The following is a 22,382-nucleotide window of genomic DNA, read 5'->3' as shown; positions in this document are numbered from 1 at the left end:
TTTGAACGAGGTAGAATATAGATAGGCCATGTCTCTTTCCCTGATCTTTCCTTATATGATTTTTCATTTTGAAAGAGAAAATTCCAGATCTCCGTTGCTAGATATCCATATGATAACTTACAATTTAAATCCCATATATTGTGTGCAACCACTCACATTTGTTGTCTTTTGAATACGCTGTTCAATTCACCCTTTCTCTGTTGCCCAAGCTGGTATATTAAACTGTCTGCATTTCTAGAAAAGGCTATCACTATATTTTAGTGCTCGATACTTTACATTGGATCTTTTTTCCTCCTACCAAAATAATTGAAACAGTTGGTGATGCATATATAGCACACTGGTTGATTAAAATATGATGAAATTAGCAGTGCCAAACATATCTGTTCATATCTTTCCTTCAATACTAAGAAATAGTTTGCAGATCTCTAATCCACGTTTGAAATGCTCATGGCTATTCTATGTTCCCCAGTTTCATGCACTAAACCATAAGGAATATGTGATTGAAGTTAAATATGGTGTTATTTTATATTTGTTTCATTTGAGACATGTATTAGCTAACAGAATTAAAAGGTTCAATTGTATGTGTTATCTCATGGTTATTTTGTTATTGACTTAATGCTAACTACTTGAATTGGTTTTTGCAGTTATAGATGATGCGTTATGTGAAGAAAGGCTTTGGGAAATGAAGTACAGAGGCGTTCACAACTTTTACATGTGTGAAATTGGGAAGGACTTCATAATTGATGCTACATTCAAAGGAAATCCATCTCGCTTTCTAAACCACAGCTGTGACCCAAACTGCAAACTTGAAAAATGGTTTGTGTATTTACTTTTATCTTTTGAATATAAGTAAAGTCAATTTAGTAGAAATGATATTGAAATGCTTCTTCTATTTGTTGTCCTTCATCTACCTGTTGTAGCTTCGAAATGTATAGGAATATTCACCTCTGTAGTGGATGAACCTTGTGGAGGAACCTTAGGTTTTCAGGGCATTGGATTCTCAGTGATTTTTTGTGTTACTTTAGCCAATGTTCTTGCTTCCACTTCATCCACACCTGCTCGTTCTTGCATTCTGATATTATAGATGAAATCAATTTAGCAGAGAAAAAAAAAGAAGATACTTTTTCGCTTAGTTATCTTTCACTGTAGTAGTATTTGGATGAGATTCCCATCTTGGATAATAGGTAACTGCTTATAAGAGCCTTCCTGACTTTCGGACAGGGAGTTCAGCTGTTGATTATGTGCATGATACAATGGTGCCCATACTCAGAGTTCAAAATACATATGGTGAACTTCTTGAGGAAGGCAGTTGTATTGAAATTGAAGACAAAGGGGAATGTTAAATCAGATATCTTTGTTCTTGTATGCAGGAGAGTTGATGGGGAAACAAGGGTTGGCATTTTTGCTGCGAAAGACATAATGGTTGGCGAGCCTCTAACATATGATTACAGGTGTGCAACTAGATTTATTCTTTTGTAATTAAGGAAGCAGATTTTGCTGCTTGTCATTTACTTCTTTTCATATATTTTGGGACTACTAATTTACAAGGACAATAAAATGAGAAAATTTCCAAAAAAAACATTTTGTGGAATGGACCACAATGCAGTGTCAGTTGATGCTATGCGCATATTGATGACATTATAAATATGTAATAATACTGATGGTGTTAACAGTAATCTAGAGTTGAAACTATGATCATGACCATTCACTAGAAGGCACATTAACAATATATTATGTTAGGGTTCTGTTACCCACTCAAGTGGGTGACCCTCAAGAGAAAACTTTTTGTCCCATTCACTTCAGTTTGCCAGCCAACAGCTTTATTTGATCTACAGATAACTAGCCTGAAAGTGACTTCCATCTATGCACTGTTCAGTGCTTTGCGACATCTAGCTTACTTATCAGATGAAGTGGGCCATATATTATAAGGTACATTGACCAATTTTGTAATCAAGTGCTTTCATTTAATGTTTAAGTGCATATTATTATGAATCATATGCTGAATTGGAGGATTGACCGCTTTCAGTTGTATTCTTGATCACATGCTTTGCCATGGTGGTTATCATTTGCTCCTATTCCAGCATGACATTCTTTGAGGCCTTTCTCTCCATTGTATAGGAGTGGCACAAATAGGAGTCACTGACTGATGTTGCATGTGCATGATAATCCATACTGATCTCTTTCCATTTGTCCCTGGTTTCATGTCCCCATCTTCGAGTTGATTGTTATGTATCACCAATACTGGTTCCCTGATTTCCTTATTCTTGAGTAGGGGTCCATAATCTGGTCTTCAAAGGTGGATGCAACAAAGAGAACAGGAAGAGCATGAGCCAGAAAGATAGAATGAAAAATATTAGTTGGGATAAAAGAAATTGCACAGACAAAGGACTAGCCTGAGCTCTACCTGTCTCATCAGCTCTCAGCCTCTCACCCAGTTCTTCATTAGTGCATGAGCAAATCTTAAAGGGTAATGAATGTTGATTTTATCATAGCTTCGGTCGGTATTCAATTGTACTTAAGTCAGCCTACAGAAGTGAGGAAAATTAAATTTGAATCTAATTTCTAAGGTCTGCTCCAAATAAGGACATGTCTCTTCGAAAGATCATGTCGGCCCCAATATAGGCCTCCCGAAATCAACTATAAATTCACCTTGGCCTCCCTCATTTGATCAACAATCTGGATGACAATTCGAGGCATGAAAATGATGAATCTGAGGCAGGACGAAAAGGATGAATCTAAAGCAGGATAAAAAAGACAAATCTGAGGCAGGGTAAGAGGACGAATCTGAGGCAGACTTAATGATGAATTTGTCTCTGTTTGACTAGGTTTGACTTGGGTTTGTTATTGGCTAGTTTGACTTTATTTTTGATTGGAAAGATCTAATGTATTCCTTGTTGAATTGGAAAAATTTCTCTAAGAAAAGGTTGCTGTGTTTTTCCCCTGGTTTGGGGTTTTCCCAATGTAATTTTTGTGTCTCTTGTGTTTGGCTGTCTCTTCGTGATTCTTCTAAATTTATTGTTTATACTGTTTAAATTTTCTATGTGTAATTGCTTAATAATGAATGTGACATGAGATCTTTTAATGAAGAAATAATTGGAAGTAATTATCAGTTTAGAAAATCCAAAAAATCAATATGGTATCAGAGCGAGGTGTAAGAGAAGCCTTGAGGAGGCTTAGGGTTTTGGTTAGCTCTAGGGCTGGTCTGTGCCCTAGTTTGTGTACCAAGGAAGTGTTTCCTAGGCATTTACCCTTTTGGCCTATGAAGACACATTAATAGCTTTTTTGTCATATGACATTATGAGTTTTATTAATATCATGGAGCAAAATCATTTTTTAGGGTATATGTACTAGATATATTTTTTTAATAAAGTCACTTTATGTTTAAATGTGACTTTAGGGAGAAAAAATACATAGTTGACTATGCAAGACAACTCTATGAGCAGGTTCCCAAGGCTGACCCTCCCCCCTTGGTCAACACTGATACTGAACTCTTCACGATACAAGAGGTAGAGATGGGTATCAAGAAGTTGGGTGTTGGAAAAGCAAAAGACTTAGCTGAACTCCATGCAGAATATCTAAAGTGTGGCTCAAAGATTCTTTCACTTGACATTACAAAAATCTTCAACAACATCATACAACACGGGCTCCCCACAGATTGGACAACTAGTCTGGCAATACCTCTTTTCAAGAGCGGTGATGTCAATAATCCCTCCAATTATAGGACCATCATGATAAACCCTTTGTTTGCGAAGCTATTTGGAATCATGCTAGAAAACAGAATTAGAAAGTGGGCAAAAGAAAGAGATAAGCGTGCTAAAGGGCAAGCATGTTTTAGACCTAAACATTCCACAGTTGATCATTGCATAACTTTAAGGCACATCATTGAAAAAGTTTGGGAGAAAAAGGAAGAAGTCTTTTGTTGCTTTGTTGATTTCAGAAAAGCATTTGAGTCGGTTCCTAGGGATAAACTTTGGTAGAGAATGGAGGAACTTGGGGTTCCTAAGCATTTGAGAGCAGTTGTGCATAGGTTGTATGAAGATTAAAAGTGTAGTTCCTTATGATATCTTGTTAAGTGAAACAGGGACTGTTCCTATTGAAGCAATATGGTGTGAGTCATAAGGTATTTAAAAAAAATTGAGCAAATGGAAGAGGGTAGATGGCTTAAGGTTGTCTTTAATGATAGATTGTGCAAGAGCGAAAAAACTTGGATGCAACAAAATAACAAATGGTTTAGTAAATGGGGTATTTGCTTGAACGCGTGTCCCATAAACAACAAAGAGATAAAAGCTTTTGTTATGGAAAAGTTCCACAAACGTACTTGGGATAAGGAGCTAGGAAGAAAGAAAAATTACTATATTGAAGTGTTTAATCCCACTCATAATTATCAGCCAAAAGCATACATAGAGGCCAATATCTCTTGGAGAGCCAAAATTCTTATTGCTCAGTTAAGGACTAATTCTCATCAACTCCGTTGTGAAACAGGGTGCTAGAAAAGGCCAAAGGAAGTGTGGGAGGAAAGGGTATGCATTTCTTGTTCTTCCGAAAAAGTGGAAACAGAAAAACATTTCATTTTAGAATGTGAGGCCTTCAAAGGCAACAGGGAAAGTTATGTAGATATGCTGGCAGCTAGCTCTTGGGATAATCTATTTAGCGAGGGGTTTGTCGAGAAGCTGGAAGCATTTATTGTGAAGCTTCACAGAAAAAGGGCCAAATACATCAAGCAGATGAAGAAACAATCTGTCCCATAGGCTATCTTTAGCCTCGTGGATGTTAAAATAATTTCTTTCTTTCTTTCTTTCTTTCTTCTAGTGACTTTTAGTATTAAAGTGACTTATGTTTTTAAAGTGACTTTATAAGAGAAAAAATGCACATGGTACAAAACATATTAAAGTGACTAAGAGTTCATTATGTGAGGGGACCACATGAGAAAATGGGTCAAGAGAGGGAAATGATCTCTACCCTTGATCTAATGGGCTGAGATTTAATCTCAGCCATCAGATCTCTAGGGTTAGGTTTCTCTTCACTTAGAGAAGACAAAAGGGAAAAGGCTAAGTATTATTTATTATTCTCATGAGCAGTTGAGAAGAGGAGGAGGAGGAGCTCTAGTGAGCAAAGAGCAAGGAGGATGAGTTTGCAGGTCTGAGGAAGAGGAAAATGAACGCCAAAGAAGAACCCGAGTTTACTGCTGTCGACTGGCATAAATCTCGAGATTTTTGGGTTAGGTTTTGCAGGTCGAGTTTCTTGTGTTGGCTGGCTGAAATAGCAGGGAAAGCAACATTGGTGTAGTTGGGTAGCTGAGTGTGAGACTCACTGTAATTCTTGGTCTGAAAGGGAGCTGTTCAAACCACCTTTTGCTGTCACAATACAGTCGTAAGGCCGAGAATATAGGAAGCTGCCTCTCAGTGTTTTTTTGTGGCTTGGAGCGCAAACTGTGATGCATATTCAGCGTGACTCCAAGAGGGAATTTATATCAGACTTTGGCATGAATTTTTGAGAAGATTTCTGCTCTGTCTGGCACATTTTTCTAGACACTGTTGGGTGACTGTATGCACATAAATCAAAGCAAATGTCAGTCCGAGCTTGTGACTGTGGCAGCACAAATTTCTATGTAATTTAACAGTGACATTAGCAAGCTTAAAAAGGGAGATAACTTGACTTTATCTTTGCCGTATATTTATTTCCTCACGAGCAATTAAAATGCACCTTTAGAACTCATTTTTCTCGTGGGTTTTTCCAGGGTCATCATACCAAAAACTAATTTGTAAATTTTTTGTGTGTGAGCATATTTTATTTCTCATATCAACTGAAAACAAAATGGTAGAGTTACCTCTAAAATGTTTCAAATAAATTTGCATTTAAAAGTTTTATATCAGATTTATTAGTTTGGGACTGTGGGCATTAAACTTATGCAAAATAAATTAGAACTGGGAGGGCTACAACATTTAAAATTTTTTCTGCAGTTTGGATTGCAGAGCCTGTGATGACCTTCTATTGAAATCAATTCAATTGCTATCCTCTAGGTCCAGGGCAGATTGTTACATCAGGAGGAGACTGAACTTGCCCAAGGGCTATCTGGGGCTTAAGTATTTTTTCTTGTTGTTTGATGGTTTTCTTGTTGAGATAAGGGTTCGGTCTCTGAAGCAAAATGTTCATACTCTGAGGGAGTCTAAGGCTTCTCTTTATGACATATTTCTCAGCTCTGTAAGACAAATTGTCTAAGGATATCTTTGGATTGAGACTTATTTCAAAGCTCTCCGACGTCTAATCAGGGCACATTCAAGGCTCTGAGTTACTTGAGGCATAATTTCATCATGATTAGGGTTGAGTCTGAAATGGCTTCAAGTTCTGTCTCTAACCCTTAGAATTCTTGTATATCTCCAAGAAGCTTGTATGATGAATCTGTTATGAAGGATATTAGAGACTTGTATTGCCTTCTCATTGGTGGGGTGAAATAGTAGTTAGTTTAAGGTTATGCCTTGGGCTTAAATTTCACTTCCTTTGTATATGGAAGCAAGAAGCAAGAAGCCATACACAACATTGCCTTAACTGTAGCACTGATTCTATTAGTGTTAATACAAGAGGCCCTTGTTTAAGGAAAGGAAAGAGGAGAAGCATCCAGATATCCAGTTGCTCATCCTCAGAGACATCCAATGCTGATCATGCAGAGCCCAATGGATTAATTAAAATGTCACCTTTTCAATCCACCACTGCTGATCTTTGAATGATGCCACACACCCTTTTGTAGTTAAATCTTATGGTGATTTACTTAGATCAATTATCTACAATTACTGAAAGTGGGTTGTGAAGCTCGAGAGGCTTCTTCTGATTTACAAAGGGCAGGGAATTTTTTCGTGTGGTTAAATTTTGGTAAGTACTAAGCCTTATTTGGTGACCCAAATCCAGGAGATCGACCCTCAGAAGATAACCTCAAAAGGACCGAAGTATCTTAGACCGAAATACCTCAGTCAGTGGAAAAGCCAACATAGTTGTCTTTTGTGCATGAGGTCTACTAAAAATTTGTTTGCAAAAGGTGGTTTGTAACACTTTGATTATGGAAGCCACTGTATATTCAGGTCATGGAAAGGAGCCCCTCTTAAGAATGGATTTGACTGATGTTTCATGGTTGATAAAGTTGAAGCGTTTTCAATATCTAGACCATTTCAAGTATCACATGAAGATTCTTAAGACTTGTTCTGGCTACAAGGACTGATAAAACAAGGATCGTTTCAAGTATCATGCAAATTGAAGGTTGTTTACCTATGTTAATGAAGGGAGTACTCCTAAAGATTTCAATAGGAGATCTGCAACATCTTATTCCATGACTCCAATCAATAAAGAGGTATGTATTGAATAAGGTTTTTACATGCTATTATCCAAGTACTCATGAAGCTCAGCGTTGCCATACATGAGGCCTACCCCAAGGCAAGATAAGCCATCCTAATAGGAGGATGGACCAAGTATGTTTTATACACTTGTGACAGGATAGTTTGGCATCCTGAAGCGTGATATGTTGATTGAAGTTTTTGTATGGATGTTGTTGTAGAATATTAATGCCATGGAAATATCTTGCATGACTAAATAAAGGCCCTTGTCAAGTATACAAAAGATGCTTTGTATTGTACTGATGTGATCATGATTGTACTGGGTAAGTTATGTTGGTACTAAGGTACCATTGCTTGATTTTGGTTGTTGCTAAGCATCTTAGATATGATCAGTTTGATTTAGAGGGAGCTAAGGACATTGGAATGCCATCTTGCTTTCACAACATGACAATTGAAAGGGCATTCATGAGCTTACAATAAAGAAGACGTTGAGTTCCTCATCAAATTTGAAGATAAAAGTCCTCTTGTGAAGACCTAGCCATTTTTTAGAAGTGAAGATTGTCTTTGTGAAGAACAAATTATTGCTATTACAATTGTTTTAAAGAGATTGAGATACTTAGTTTGAAAAGGGTCGAGAGTAATCGTCTCTGTGAACAAATTCTATGGACAGAATTTGCTAATGACTTTGAAGGAAGTTTGGATCTTGCTCACGCCTCTTGAAGATTGTTCTTGATGAAGCTAGTTCTCTTATAAGATGCTAATTGGAATACCATTTCTTCCTTGGAGATTTGTATTTATGATTCTACCTACTATATATGTCCTTGACGATTGTTGGAGGATGTTGTTTCTTTACTTTTGTTGATATCAAGATGGAACATTGTTGATTGTTTGATGACATGATAGACTTCATTTTGGACATATGGATATGGAAAAGAGAATTTGCATATGACAAATTCTGTGGGACTTGCAAAAGGAGAAATGTAAAATTAGGGTTTGTAAATACTAGAAGACTGGAAGTCTTGGATGCGAAAGCCCTAGGGTTTTGGATAAAACCCTAGAGTTGGACATTTGATCAATGATTCTGCTGCATGAAGAAACCCTAGTAAAGTAAGGAAAGGAAAGCAACATTCTGATGATGAAATTGATGAAGAGTTTTGCAGATGGATGATTTTTGCAAGATGGCAAGGATCAAGAGGGAGCTGACAAATTCCCCAAATATCCTCAAACGATAAGTATCTTCTATCTTTCTTCCTTGATTATTATTGTTTTGATTTGTTAGCCTCTTATTTTTGTTTCTTTTGCTGGGTTATAATCGTTCTTCTATGGGCCTCCTAGTGAGGATGGCAGGTACATTGTGAAAGCTTCCATGGCTTTGGCAATTCGGTATCTAGACGTCCACACAAAGTGCTAGCTAGATGTCCTCCCAGGCAATGTGTCTTACACACAAAGCCTCAACACTCTCGATTATTCCAATCGGTTGAAAATCCTTCCCGATTAGACTGATCAGTAACAAATCTCTCTCATGTAGCCAACATGCTATCAAACCTTTTGAGAGATTTACCTGTACAAACACAACCCCAATCAGTAACAAACTTTCAAATGTACATAAGTAAGCACAAACCTTTGGGATCTTCCAAACAACAGATGTTGCTTCTCAATTCATCACATCAGGACTCTCAAACGAATCTTGAAAGAAGATTCTTCAATCATACATCTTTCTTTCCTACTTCATATGTAGCAACATATTCTACAATTTGATCCTGCTTTCCTTATCTTAGCTGCTCCTCAAAATGTATTCTCCATTTTCTTCTTTCAAGGTGGCCATCATGACTATAATATGCCCTCCCTCTTAACTAGGGAGACTTCTTTTATCCTGGCTCACTCTTAACTTATGGAGATCAACTTCTCTTATGACATCGGAGAATATTTCATGGTTTCCATCCTTATCAGAGTTATCATGACCATAATCATTCATATAACTTTGTTCATCATGCTTATCATATCAACTTTACTTACGGACATCTTCACTATCTTGAATATTATGTACCTACACAACTTAGATAGCAAATACAACCAAATCTATATAGAAGCATGAAATCAATTGTATCAGAGTCATACAGTAATGGAAGCATTAGACATTAGACATCAAATACCTAAACTTAACTAGGTTCACAAACAACAAGAAACACATACTTTTGTATTTCAACTACATACCAATGTATTGTCATAAACCCTAGATTTTCATCATCAAGGCTTCCAACACCTCAATCAAGACAACAACCTTCATTATATCTGATGTTCAATATTTCTTCCAGAGGTATGACATACCTTATTACAAAATATTGCAAACTCTAGAAGCAAAACAAATATAGTTCTACAATGCATCTGACAACTTTATAACTCATATGCTAGACTTCCACTAGGATTTAGTGCAAGATTCTAGATTTCATACATGAGCCATTAAGCTTCAACAACCAAAACCAGTCACAACTCAATTTTAGATTTCAACAATCTTTCATAAATCTCAGACTATCATACTAGTCATCACATATTAGAGAATTGAGCTTCTACTAAGGTTTAGTTACAAAACCCTAGAGTTGACAAGCACTATCATCCTAGAAAATCAAATTAGGGCTTAGTTCCAAACCCTAGGACTTATGACCATCAATAATTAGGTCAACTCATATATCTAGGATTCCATCATCCTGCACAAGCATATCATAACATGTGTTACTCAAACCCATTGACACAAATAGCAATAAAAGTTAGACATATAACAAACTTGATTAGACTAGGGTTTGATTAGACAAACACACATATACCAAGGATTTCATTTCTAGGACATTATTCAAACGCCCAAGAAGGGTCTCTTTAAATGGAAAATGACTCTAATGACTCGGAAAAAATCTTAGAAGTCCTCAATGGGGACTTTGACCTAAAACATGATGACCCAAGCATGAAATCCATGCTTTAATAAGTCCAAATAATAATAATAATAATAATAATAATAATAATAATAATATTTCTTTATTCTTTTGATAAATACATTTCATTTAACTCAAATACATTTATGAAGACCGAACCTAGTTACCTATTTTAATGGTCTAGGGGTCATAATGTTCTCGTTTTTATTTCTCTGGGATTGGTCACATTCTACTACATATTTTTGAATATCATTATTTATTCCTTTCCATAAAAATGATTGGCGTTCATTATAGTAGGTTTTAAAGAAACGAATCATGGGATTCCTTGAGAACTTTGGACTTAAATTTGGAATTTGGGCTTAGGGAAATTCTTCCTTTATACCACAAAATATCGTTTTTCCTTTTGAATTTTGAATTTTGAGCAGGATGATTTATTATAGCACATGTTTCTGGATCTTTTGCATACTCACTTCGAATTTCATTAAGCCTCAACACTCTGTTTACCAACTGTTGTCGGAAGGATGCTTCATCGTACTGTAGTTTATTAGCCCCAACTGAAAGGACGCCCCAATGCCCTGTACAGGGTACGCCCTACCCTAGCACCACATTGCCGCCCTAAAGTGTTCTCAGGCCACAACCTGAAGGTGACTCCAATCACTTGCCTTCCACCACCTTACCACCCTAAAGAGCTGGTGGATCACATTTCACAATTTTCAGACTGGATCCCCCTGTGCCTTGAATCAATATATGAAGATAGTAAATAAGAGAATGTTGCTTTGCTCAAAATGAATATCCTGTGAAGTCCTGCAACTGCACTACTGATCAGATTGTATAATCATGTTCAACCTGCACAGCCTTGCTCAATCTGACCACTACACTATCCAACTACGAATAATTGCAAAATGCTATCCAACTGATCACTGTCCAAGCTGTACAAAACAAATCAACCTGCAATGGTCATTGTATCGCACTGGTCATGTAAGGATAAGCATCATATGCTGATGAGAGTCAACATATCATATCGCTGCACTGTACCAAATTGCTCAGGTTGTTCCAAATAATGCTGCAACCCTCTAACACTACTATCAAACTGATGACAACTAAGCCACTTTTACGCAACAAAGCTGTCTCTTTACATAATTTGCGTGTGTGGACCTGTGGGTTATGGGCCCACCTATATATCAAAAGCATTCTAATTAGTGGAATCACAACAAAACTAAAAAAAACCACAACTGCAATATAGCCTTTTTAAGCATCGTCGGTCCCACTTTGACTTTTAAGACCGAAACCCAAATAAGTTTAATCCTCTTTGATAACACATCGGGTCCGCTCAGGTCCGTTAACCCACGCACATAGTCTTGCACAATTACTGTTCGATCAATCACCCAAAGAATGGTCTGGATGGCTGGATCTCAACGAGGTTTTAATCTCGTTGTATAAAACCTTATCGCGTCTGTTTTTGGAATGAAGGTCCGCGCTTGTTGGCACGCGATATGCATCCGATTACTCATCAAACGGACAGTCCGATCACCCTGAAGTTTAAACTCTTTTGGATGATTGTCTCGGGTCTGCTAGCCGAGATAACTTGCTCGCAAGTTTCCGCGCGATCACCGTGGATCTTCTTCCATCGGACGGCTGTGATGGTTCCCCTGAATTCCTCTTCCACCATTATTATCCCTCAATCTAGCCGATTCGATGGTTTACGCTGTGCTATTCAATCGACTCCAGTTTCGATTGACTGCCTCTCCTCCGTTGATAAATTTTAAGTCCAACGGTTGTCATGTAATCACTTATTGGTGGAATTCGCATTTCAACGCAGACTTAACTCTGCCATAATTTGCCTAAGGCACTCACATTACTCATACAACAGCTCACTCTATGATATCGTATTATCATTGGATCGCCATCGATCCTTATAGTGATCAATGGTCGATCAATAACCTGTCACACGAAATTTAGCTCTTCCATTGCATACATCCAGATTATAGGTAAAACAACACACAGACACACAAAATACAGATAACACACATATTTCAATTATATACATAATTCGATTATAGGCTAATGCCTCATGGCCTGAACCACAAATTACTCGTGCAACTACATTGTATCCTCTCTATCTCATTACTATGCCTTTTAGGCTTACATTTATACAAAAGGTTCTGTTTAACCAATTTTGGTTCAGATCCTTAATCTGCTGAACTAAATCTTGAATATCCTCTAAGTCCACTTTTAACTCTAGTAATCCCTAAGAATCCTCTCTAGTTCCATGAATCATGACACCACTTCCTAGTCTAAGACTTACAATTGATTTCCAACTCTCTCAATCTCCACTAATCACTCATCATCACTCATGTTCTCCTACATTCGAGAGCATTTACAAATATCCTCACAATATCTAATTAATTCCTATTCCAATCACTCAAAACATTAATAATTACATACATAGGAATCCAACTTCCTTGAAAACACAAGACCCCTTAAGTTAACTAGAACATAATGAAATTGCTCAGTTGTATGCTCCTGCATCAGACTCCCAAGGCTAAAATAATCATGATCTCCTGATCATGTGCTTCCGACCTTTGTCTTCCTGGATCCCATACTTTGTTCTATAATTTGTCTTGGGTTGCTGTTGTTGTTTGTTGCTGTTCTCCAGGTTTCAACATAACCTTTGTCTTCCTGGATCCCATACTTTGTTCTGTAATTTGTCTTTGGTTGCTGCTGTTGTTTGTTGCTGTTCTCCAGGTTTCAACATAACCTTTGTCTTCGTGGATCCCATACTTTGTTCTGTAATTTGTCTTTGGTTGCTGCTGTTGTTTGTTGCTGTTCTCCAGGTTTCCACACTTTATGTTGCTTTGCCCCACTAGCTATGCTTTCACAGTCTACTGCTGTCTTTCTCTTTTTGCTGCTCCTTGGCCTTCTTACTGCTATTTTGTTGTGAGGCACCTTCATCAATCTTATTATTCTTTCAATCTCTATGTCCTATTTATCTTTTGACTGACAAATACTTTGCCATTTGTTGTTGTACTCTGTCCATTTATCTTCAAACTGCTGTTTGCTGTCTTCTCTTTGAAGTTGTTGGATTCTTACTACCGCCCTTTCATCCTTACCCTCGTCGTTGTCCAAACAACCTCTGTTCAATATTTGTAAATTTACTTTCAAAAAGTAAATTGTCTTCCAATTTCCTTTGTACTTGATTCCTCTCAAATACATTACTATGTTGTTCATCAATTCTATCATATTTTCCTTGTGCCAAATTTCCTCCTACATCTGTAACAAAACCTGCACTCACAAAACAATAATTAAAATGAAAAGCATAAGGCCTTAATGCCTCTTCTTCCTTTGGCAACATTTCAGTATGCTGTTCTAATTTTTTCTCCTCTATTAGCACATCAGTGTGCTAATTCAACCTCTTTAAATAATTCTCTAAAGGACTCTCGAAACTGTAAGCAAGTCTCTCTTCCACACCATCTGCTTCAATGATGTTTTTCTGCTCTTGTCCTCTGTAGTGAACTCCTCCTTCTACAATCACACTGTCATACTCTGAGTTTTCCAACAAATATTCCAACAATTCAGTTTCTCTTTGACACTTCATAAGTATTTCATCATCATTTATAATTCCTGCATTTATACAGAAATTATCAATTTGAAAATTACAAGGTTCAATAGTCTCAATTGTTGCTTCACATGTCAGCTCTTCAGACTGGATCTCATCTCTTTCTTTCACATGAAATTGTTCCTGTGTTGTAACAACTTCAAACATCAATGTATTACTAAATTCTTTCTGCTGCCATAATTCACTGTTGTTCCCATTTAAGAGACATTCCCCATCCTTCTTTACTTCAAAGTATTCATCTTCTGAAAGATACTCTTCCATGCTTTTGACAGTTTCAAAAGACTGCTCATCCTCTACAAAACCTTCCTTTGTTAGTGACCAATCACCAGATGTCCTTTCTCCCTTTGCTAAATCTTTAGCATAGCCTTCTTCTTTCTTAACATCTTTCAGTAGATGCCCTTCTTCTTCAATACGCTTTCCCTTGTTGTCTCTCTGTAACCCTCCTTCAAGAGTTATCCTTGCCCCATCATCTGCATTAATATTCTCCTGCATTTGTTCTTCGTCAATAACATTAATCAAATTCATTAGATTACCTCTCTGAGACAATATTCCTTCGTTTTTCATCAGAATAAGATCCTGAATTTCCATTTCTATGACAGCTCCAAATGTCTTCTCTCATTAAGTAACTCATCCATAGACTCATTCTACTGTAACCAATGAAATTCTTCCTCTTCTGAGAAATTTTCTTTGTCGCCTTTTACTTCAAGATCTTCATCCATCCTGAATACATCTTCACAAAGTTGCTTTTCTCCTGCAATACTTGCAATCATACACAAATTATCAATTTTAAAAACATAAGACCTTGTTGTCTCACTTGATGCTTTAGTCATCATATCTCCTTGCTGTCTTGAATTCTCATAATAATTCATAAGACCTTCCATAGATCTCCAGTCTTCATCTTTACCTAGAACTTCACCCTATTCTGCTTCACAAATGGAAACTTCCATTTCCAACTCAAATTCTCTGGGTTTTTCTACCAACCACTTCACTTGCCTCTGCTGCAACCTTCTTTGCAACTTAGACCACTTCACTGCCTTTTTCTTCAAGACCCAACCTTGTCTTTGGTTTTCCTCTAATATCATCCTTAATACATTGAGTTGTTCTTTTAACTCTGCAATCTCCTTGTCATGCTCCTCTTGACTCATCCTCTTGCCATTTACCTTGGCATCCTCCTTCTTCACTTTTCTTCTGCTGTGGTCTTCCTGAGAACCTCTTTTATCTCTGTTATGACTATCAACAGTCATCTTCTTCTCTATCTTCATGAGTTCCTCACTCACTTGCTACGAATTGCATTAAAGCCTTTGCAACAACAAGTCCTTCTCGCTGCCACTTACCTCACCAAGCTCTCCTCTGTACTTGGTCTTTTGGCAAGCATTTGGTTCTCTATTTTCTCGAACCTCTTTGAAGACTTCTCTCTGCTCCTTCTAGGCTTCAATTCATCTGCACCTTTTAAGAACACAACTATCCTCTTGTATTTCAATCACAAATGAAATACTAGGTTCTAACCACCTTTTCTTTCACTCAGAAATTCTTACCAGCTTCTTCATCCCTTAGCAATTCTACCCACATCTTCTGTGGAATTGCCTTTATGATCTTCCCGTGAGCGGCAACAATACCTCTGCAGTAACAGTGCTCTTTCTTGCTACACATGCCTCACTAAGCTTCTCTCCTCTGAGCTCAGTCTTTTGGCATTTCTCTTGTTCTCTCCTATGGAACCAATTGAGCACTCCTTGCTCTAGGTTGCTGCAATCTTCCGACTTGCTATCTTCAAGACCTCTGCATGATATTGTTCTACCATTCACTTGCACTTTGAATGGATTGTTCTCTGTTTCTTTTGCATCTGCAAATTCTGCTACACTTTATCTTTGTGTGTCTACTGTTTGTCAGATTTAAAATCTGATCTCCTCTTGCCTGCATTGATACCTTCAAAACATAACCCTGTTCTAAGTTTTCTCAAGGAATTCTTACACACATAATTTCCTTGTTCAACTCTGATACCAAAAATGATGACGGCTAAGTCGCTTTTACGCAGCAAAGTTGTATCTTTACATAATTTGCATGTGTGGACCTGTGGGTTATGGGCCCACGTATATATCGGAAGCATTCTAATTAGCGGAATCACAACAAAACTAAAAAAAACTACAACTGCAATATAAATTTATTAAGCACCGCCGGTCCCACTTTGACTTTTAAGACCGGAACCCTAATAAGTTTAATCCTCTTTGATAGCACATCTGGTCCGCTTAGGTCCGTTAACCCACGCACATAGTCTTGCGCGATTACCGTTTGATCAATCACCCAATGAACCGTTTGGATGGCCGGAACTCAACGAGGTTTTAATCTTGTTGTATAAAACCTTATCGCGTCAGTTTTTGGAATTAAGATCCGCGCTTGTTGGCACGCGATATGCGTCCGATTACTCATCAAACGAACGGTCTAGTCACCCTGAAGTTTAAACTCTTTTGGATGATTTTCTCGGGTCCGCTAGCCGAGATAACTTGCTTGCAAGTTTTCGCGCGATCACCGTGGATCTTCTTCCATCGGACGACTGTGATGGTTCCCCCAGATTCCTCTTCCACCATTATTATCCGTCGATCTAGCCAATCCAACGGTTTACGCTGTGCTATTCAATCGACTCCAGTTTCGATTGAATACCTCTCCTCCGTTGATAAATTTTAAATCCAACGGTTGTCGTGTAATCACTTATTGGTGGAATTCGCATTTCAACACAGACTTAACTCTACCATACTTTGCCTAAGGCACTCACATTACTCATACAACAGCTCACTCTATGATATCGTATTATCATTGGATCGCCATCGATCCTTATAGTGATCGATGGTCGATCAATAACCTGTCACACGAAATTTAGCTCTTCCATTGCATACATCCAGATTATAGGTAAAACAACACACAGACACACAAATACAATGACACACATTTTTCAATTATATACATAATTTGATTACAGGCTAAGGCCTCACGGCCCGAACCACAAATTACCCTTGCGGCTATGTTGTATCTTCTCTATCTCACTACTATGCCTTTTAGGCTTACATTTATACAAAAGGTTCTGTTTAACCAATTCTGGTTCAAATCCTTAATCTGTTGAACTAAATCCGGAATATCCTCTAAGTCCACTTTTAACTCCTGTAATCCCTAAGAATCCTCTCTACTTCCATGAATCATGACACCACTTCCTCGTCTAAGACTTAGAATTGATTTCCAACTCTTTCAATCTCCACTAATCACTCATCATCACTCATGTTCTCCTACATTCGAGAGCATTTACAAATATCCTCACAATATCTAATTAATTCCTACTCCAATAACTCAGAACATGAATAATTACATACATAGGAATCCAACTTCCTTGAAAACACAAGACCCCTTAAGTTAACTAGAACATAATGAAAGTGCTGAGTTGTATGCTCCTGCATCACAAAAAATGGCGCAAACCAAGGTGTCTCAGGTCATCCCTATGACCTGTTACTAATGCTCTCAAGTTTTGTCCACAGAGAGCTACCAACATATGTCTAAGCATCACTGCTCACCTAATCAATCCTTGTTATCCATCTTAACCTCAACAAGTTTTACACCAAGATGATATTTCTCTTAAAGATCTACTACCATGTAAAGTCATGTCATTATGAAGTGATGCCCTCTAGGTCATTACTACAAATCCCTAGGTCATCACTAGCACAAATTACTAAGTCATCTCGGTCACAAGTTTATGTCAAGTATCACTGCTAGGTCAAGTCAAAATCAAAGTGTCAGTTCCATATGTTGGGTCTATGTGTTATGTCTACATGTCATACCTCGGTGTCATGTCTGGTGTCATGATATTTAATCAAATCATGTTCATATGTTAAGTTTACACATTAATATGTCAGGGAATTTCCAATCAACTCATATTATGTCACTGTTAGAGTCAATTTCATTCAACACTGTTATATTAAGGACTATACCCAACATCAGGTCAAGTCAAGTCATGTCAAGGAGTACATTTCACGGTGTCATGTCTGGTGTCATGATATTTAATCAAATCATGTTCATATGTCAAGTTTACACATTAATATGTCAGGGAATTTCCAATCAACTCATATTATGTCACTGTTAGAGTCAATTTCATTCAACAATGTTATATTAAGGACTATACCCAACATCAGGTCAAGTCAAGTCATGTCAAGGAGTACATTTCAGTGATGTCAAGGTGTCAATACACAATTTTATCACTTCTTGGTATAATTCATAGATGGCCAACATAACTTAGGTCATTGTAGGTACAATATTGAGTCTTAACGTCAAGTAGGTCAATGTATCAAGTCACAGTCATACATAGTAAGTATCAAGTTAACATTCAAATCACACAATTAGTCACCAACACAGTTTTATGTCTGTTACCATATGTTATAGATATCAATAGAGTTGTTGCGAGGTGTTGTTGAGGTCACTGTTAATTCACAAGATATATAGTTAATATCATATCTTTGGATTATATAGCGCTTGGTTTGATGCAATGCTGAAGAGTGATGACTTGACACGACAAAATTCCAAACACAAATAATTCAGAACAACTATCTTACAAATTCATACAAGAGTTGAAGGTATGATCAATAAGACAAAGTTCTTAGATAAAGAACATTGTACTATTTTGCATCAATGAGCTGCTCAAAAGTGCCTCACATCCGCTTTATTTAATTCGATAATAAGCAAGTCTAATTAAGTCAACTAAACTCAATCCAAACACTAAATTTGCACAGATGTACATGGTTAAAGGAATGAGTATGTTAAGTCATTGTGATAGCAAACTTAGACTTGATACTTCAACTAAGATTCTATACATAGGATTCAAGCATGCACCTTTAGCTTCACCTTTTGAGCATGAGTATACTTCAAAAATGGCTACAAGTGTCCATGAAATGGGTCATTGTTTTAGGTCTATTACAATGACATGCCCTAGCTGGGCCGAGACCCTTTAGGTCACCTTTAAGAAAACTCAAATTATGCCAATTTTATTTGCCAAAAGGAGACAAGTCTGTGGGTTTATGTTTGTGATCTCTGGATGCCAAAACCGTTGACTAACTTAATATTGGATCATCGTACCTTGAGGTTCGAAATCGAACCAAAATGACGCCTTACACACAACTTAGAGGTCACTTCAAATTTTGATGGGAGCAGACGCCGAGACTTCTTTAAAGTTAGGTTCAAGAGGCATGTGAAGTCCATAACAAATCATTCAAATCTTCTGTTGGTTTTGGGTAGCATCAGATGTGCTGTAGCCTTGAAATTTGGTGGAGAGGCTAAGACACATGGGATCTCCAAGACCCAAAAATCGTTTGGAGAAATTCCACCCGGATGAGGAGTTATTCAAATAATTAATATTTTTAATAGGTTCCCAAGTCTAAACTTAGGAAAATAAAAATATTAATGGGTATTAATAAAGATAAGGGTCAGAAGCTTCTAAGAGACGAGGATCAAGTTTGTTTTAATCTTAGCCGTTGATTAGAGACTTAATCTCGACCGTTGATTCATCAATATAAAAAGTATAAGAGAAGACTTGAGGATCATTTGGAGACACATCGGCAAATACTCAATATCCCAAGGAAAATTGATTCTCAAAGAGAAGGAGATCGATTTCAGTGGGAGAGTTGCAGGGTGGAGGAAGAGGAGGGCATCAACAACAGTCAGTAACTGAGGAGGAGGTGACACAGGGGTATTGAAAGATAGCGCAGAGGGAGGCACAGTCCAAGGGAGATGCAACTCTCATGCAGGCTGATGCAGAGGGACGTAGAACCATGCAAGTTGATACAGAGGTGACACTAAAGTGGGAGAAGGGTCTCCAAGGTGTCAGAAAGTTTCCAGGGGAAAGTCTCAAGTGTTTTCTCTCAGTTTCTCTGTAAAATCATTCCTTGTAAAGCGATTGTTGCTGAAGATTAATAAAACCCTCATCTGCTGCACCGGTTTTCCCACATTGGGTTTTTCGGGGACAACTTTTCAAAAACAACTGTGTTGATGTGATTGGTTCTTGTTCATGTATTTTTCTTTGTGTAATTATGTGATTACTGCAATAGAATTTATTTTAATGTTTGTTGAAGGGATTTCGTAAATAACTTATTGTGAAGAATAAGTAGATGAAATAAATCAGTCGCTGTAGTAGAATGTCGGGTTAGAAAGTTTCACACCTTCCAGTGAGATTAAAGCAGAAATTTGTTTCAAAAACCCTTGAGTGAGTTCCCCATCCCTTGGTCTGCTTAAGTGATGCCCTAGAACTAGCCTTGGAAGAGATGTCGCTTAGTGACTGTTCAGAATATTGTGCCCTAACGCCCAATCAATTTCAAACAAGATACAAAAACTCATTACTGAAAGAAAAGATCAAACATACCTTATTTAGAGGTGGAATAGTCCTTCGTTTTCCAAAGAAGAGTCTCCAAAATTTCTATGCTATCTTAGAGGGCTGAAATCTATAGACATTCCCCATAGCTAGACCAAAAATTATAGAGAGGATCATATGAAATCATGTGTTTGAAGTTTATGTTTATGAGAGGTGCCAATATTTCTTTTTATAGATTTCGATTAGGCTTTTTTAGGGCTTCTAAATTAGGCGTTGGAGAGCTTTTATCTCTTTAATGTATTATTAATTTATTTATTATAAAATTGTTTGTTTATATCCAAAGGAAAGGACTAGTGTATAGGTTAGGCTAATTAGGGGCTCTTTGAGGATAAATGTTGACGATAGGAGGGCTTCTTGAAGATTATATCATTTAAAACTTTTTTATTAATTATTATATGATTTTTATTCTAAGTTGAGGGTTGCTGCCCTAATTTAGGATGTTATTTGGTTCAAATGAGTGTATATGGTCTCAAGGTTTTAAGTCAATGATTGGTTTATTGCCTTTGGTTCTTGAAGTTATTCAACTTATACACAATGAGATTGCGGCAAAATTATTGTCATATATTGACAACCGTAGGTGAATTAATGATAAGGTGTCATGTCACAACCCTTTGGGGTTTTAGCCCAGAAACTGGGGTCCCTAATTTCATATTCAATTTTCTCTCAAACCAGGGGGACTTATGTGGCGTTCCTCATACCATTGGAAAACTCTCGACAAGGAGAATCCAATGACATGGATCTCGAAGCCAAACTCAAATATTTGACCCTTCAAAAACATTCGACAAAGTTGGGGTACATCCTTAGTCCAGGGAACCCAAACCCTAGGACTTGGGTTTTCAACCATCCAGTAGTGGAGCTGCCAACTTGATGTAATCTGATAATTATTAGGAAGCGTTCATTAAGCATTTGACATCAATGAATGGTGCTTTTAGTCAAAGTTAAACCCAGTCAAACCCATGGGTTGACATCAATGACAACACCATCCAACAGTTTAGATGCTTTGTCACTGAGTCTGCATCCTTCATCATTAGGTTATACAACCTTTTCCATAAGAACAATTTGTTCACTAGTCACTTAAATTGAAACAAAGTCCCTAATTTGTTCCACAATGTCTTCACTACAACTTCTCTTGAAAGATTCAATAATATTAGATTTTAGAGACAAAATCGTATTCTGCTTGTTTCCTTTCGATCTATGTTGGTCTAGTTTACATCCCTATTGGTGCAATACCTAGGTCTAAAATGATCCATTGATCTCATTTTGCCAACAAATGTTCCATTTTGATTTTCCACAACTCAATGTCTGCCCATTGAACTTCACAATGTCTATTTTTGAAGTACTTGTTGAAAAGTAACGAGTTTCAGTCTTCATAATGACGTGTAATTGTGATTTTATGTAATTGATGAGAAGAAGAAGATTAAAATTATTATTATCCTTGTCTCATGGATTTCATGAGCAAGGAATTTTATTTTAGTATGACTCCCATTGTGAGTCCTTAGGATGCGTCATAAAATCAATTTGATACGATGTCATGTATGAAGGACCTTTCTTGGGCATATTACACTTATGTATGAATCAATAGGATTGTCAAGTAGCCCTCCAAGACAAGCACAAGTCATTGCTCTTCAAGTCGTCTTGCATAAGTGAACTCATGTCGTCCTAACCATTAAATGGTGACACAACCATTCATAAACCCATGTCGGCCTAATTTATGGACAAACAACTATATATATAAGTGTAAGAACTACGGATCAAACACAGTGAAGCTGTTCGGATCACCTCTGAAATTCGGATGACTATTGCACAGACAAGTTCCAATGACTATTATAAAGACAAGTTAGGATGATAATTGTAGAGGCAAGTATTTTCGGTAAAGGAACTCGGATAGGTGATCTCAACTTTGGTACTATCACAATAAGCAAACTTCAGTGTTATTACAGGCTCGTTGTTACCACAGTAACCCAAGTAACCACAATTTTGACGCTGCAATTCGGTGCTATCACGTGTAAGGTTCAATGCTCTTACAATGAGAATATTTCGGTGCTACTACAACAAACGTTTTTAGTGCAGAGACAGTGCCATAGTCTCACCACAGTGCCATAGTCTCAGTAAAATCTTAGTAAAGG

At 37.3% G+C, this 22,382-nt stretch overlaps 1 protein-coding gene across 5 annotated transcripts in view; it reads left to right on the top strand.

The window, feature by feature from the left end:
* Positions 1 to 22,382, top strand: part of LOC149138028 (uncharacterized) — a 329,683-nt gene that overhangs the window by 235,707 nt on the left and 71,594 nt on the right. For all 5 annotated transcript variants that reach the window (XM_089448539.1, XM_089448541.1, XM_089448542.1 and 2 more), the window contains 2 exons: positions 645 to 816; positions 1,371 to 1,451. In XM_089448539.1, coding sequence (XP_089304665.1) covers positions 645 to 816; positions 1,371 to 1,451 — 253 coding nt within the window. The remainder of the gene's footprint in view (positions 1 to 644; positions 817 to 1,370; positions 1,452 to 22,382) is intronic.

This window comes from Pinus tabuliformis, chromosome X (genome assembly GCF_031772625.1).
Source record: "Pinus tabuliformis cultivar Carrire ecotype Pingquan chromosome X, CPIR1, whole genome shotgun sequence".
NCBI classification, from domain to species: Eukaryota; Viridiplantae; Streptophyta; class Pinopsida; order Pinales; family Pinaceae; genus Pinus; species Pinus tabuliformis.
Note: the sequence above shows the minus strand (reverse complement) of the source record. Positions and strands in the feature narration are given on the sequence as shown.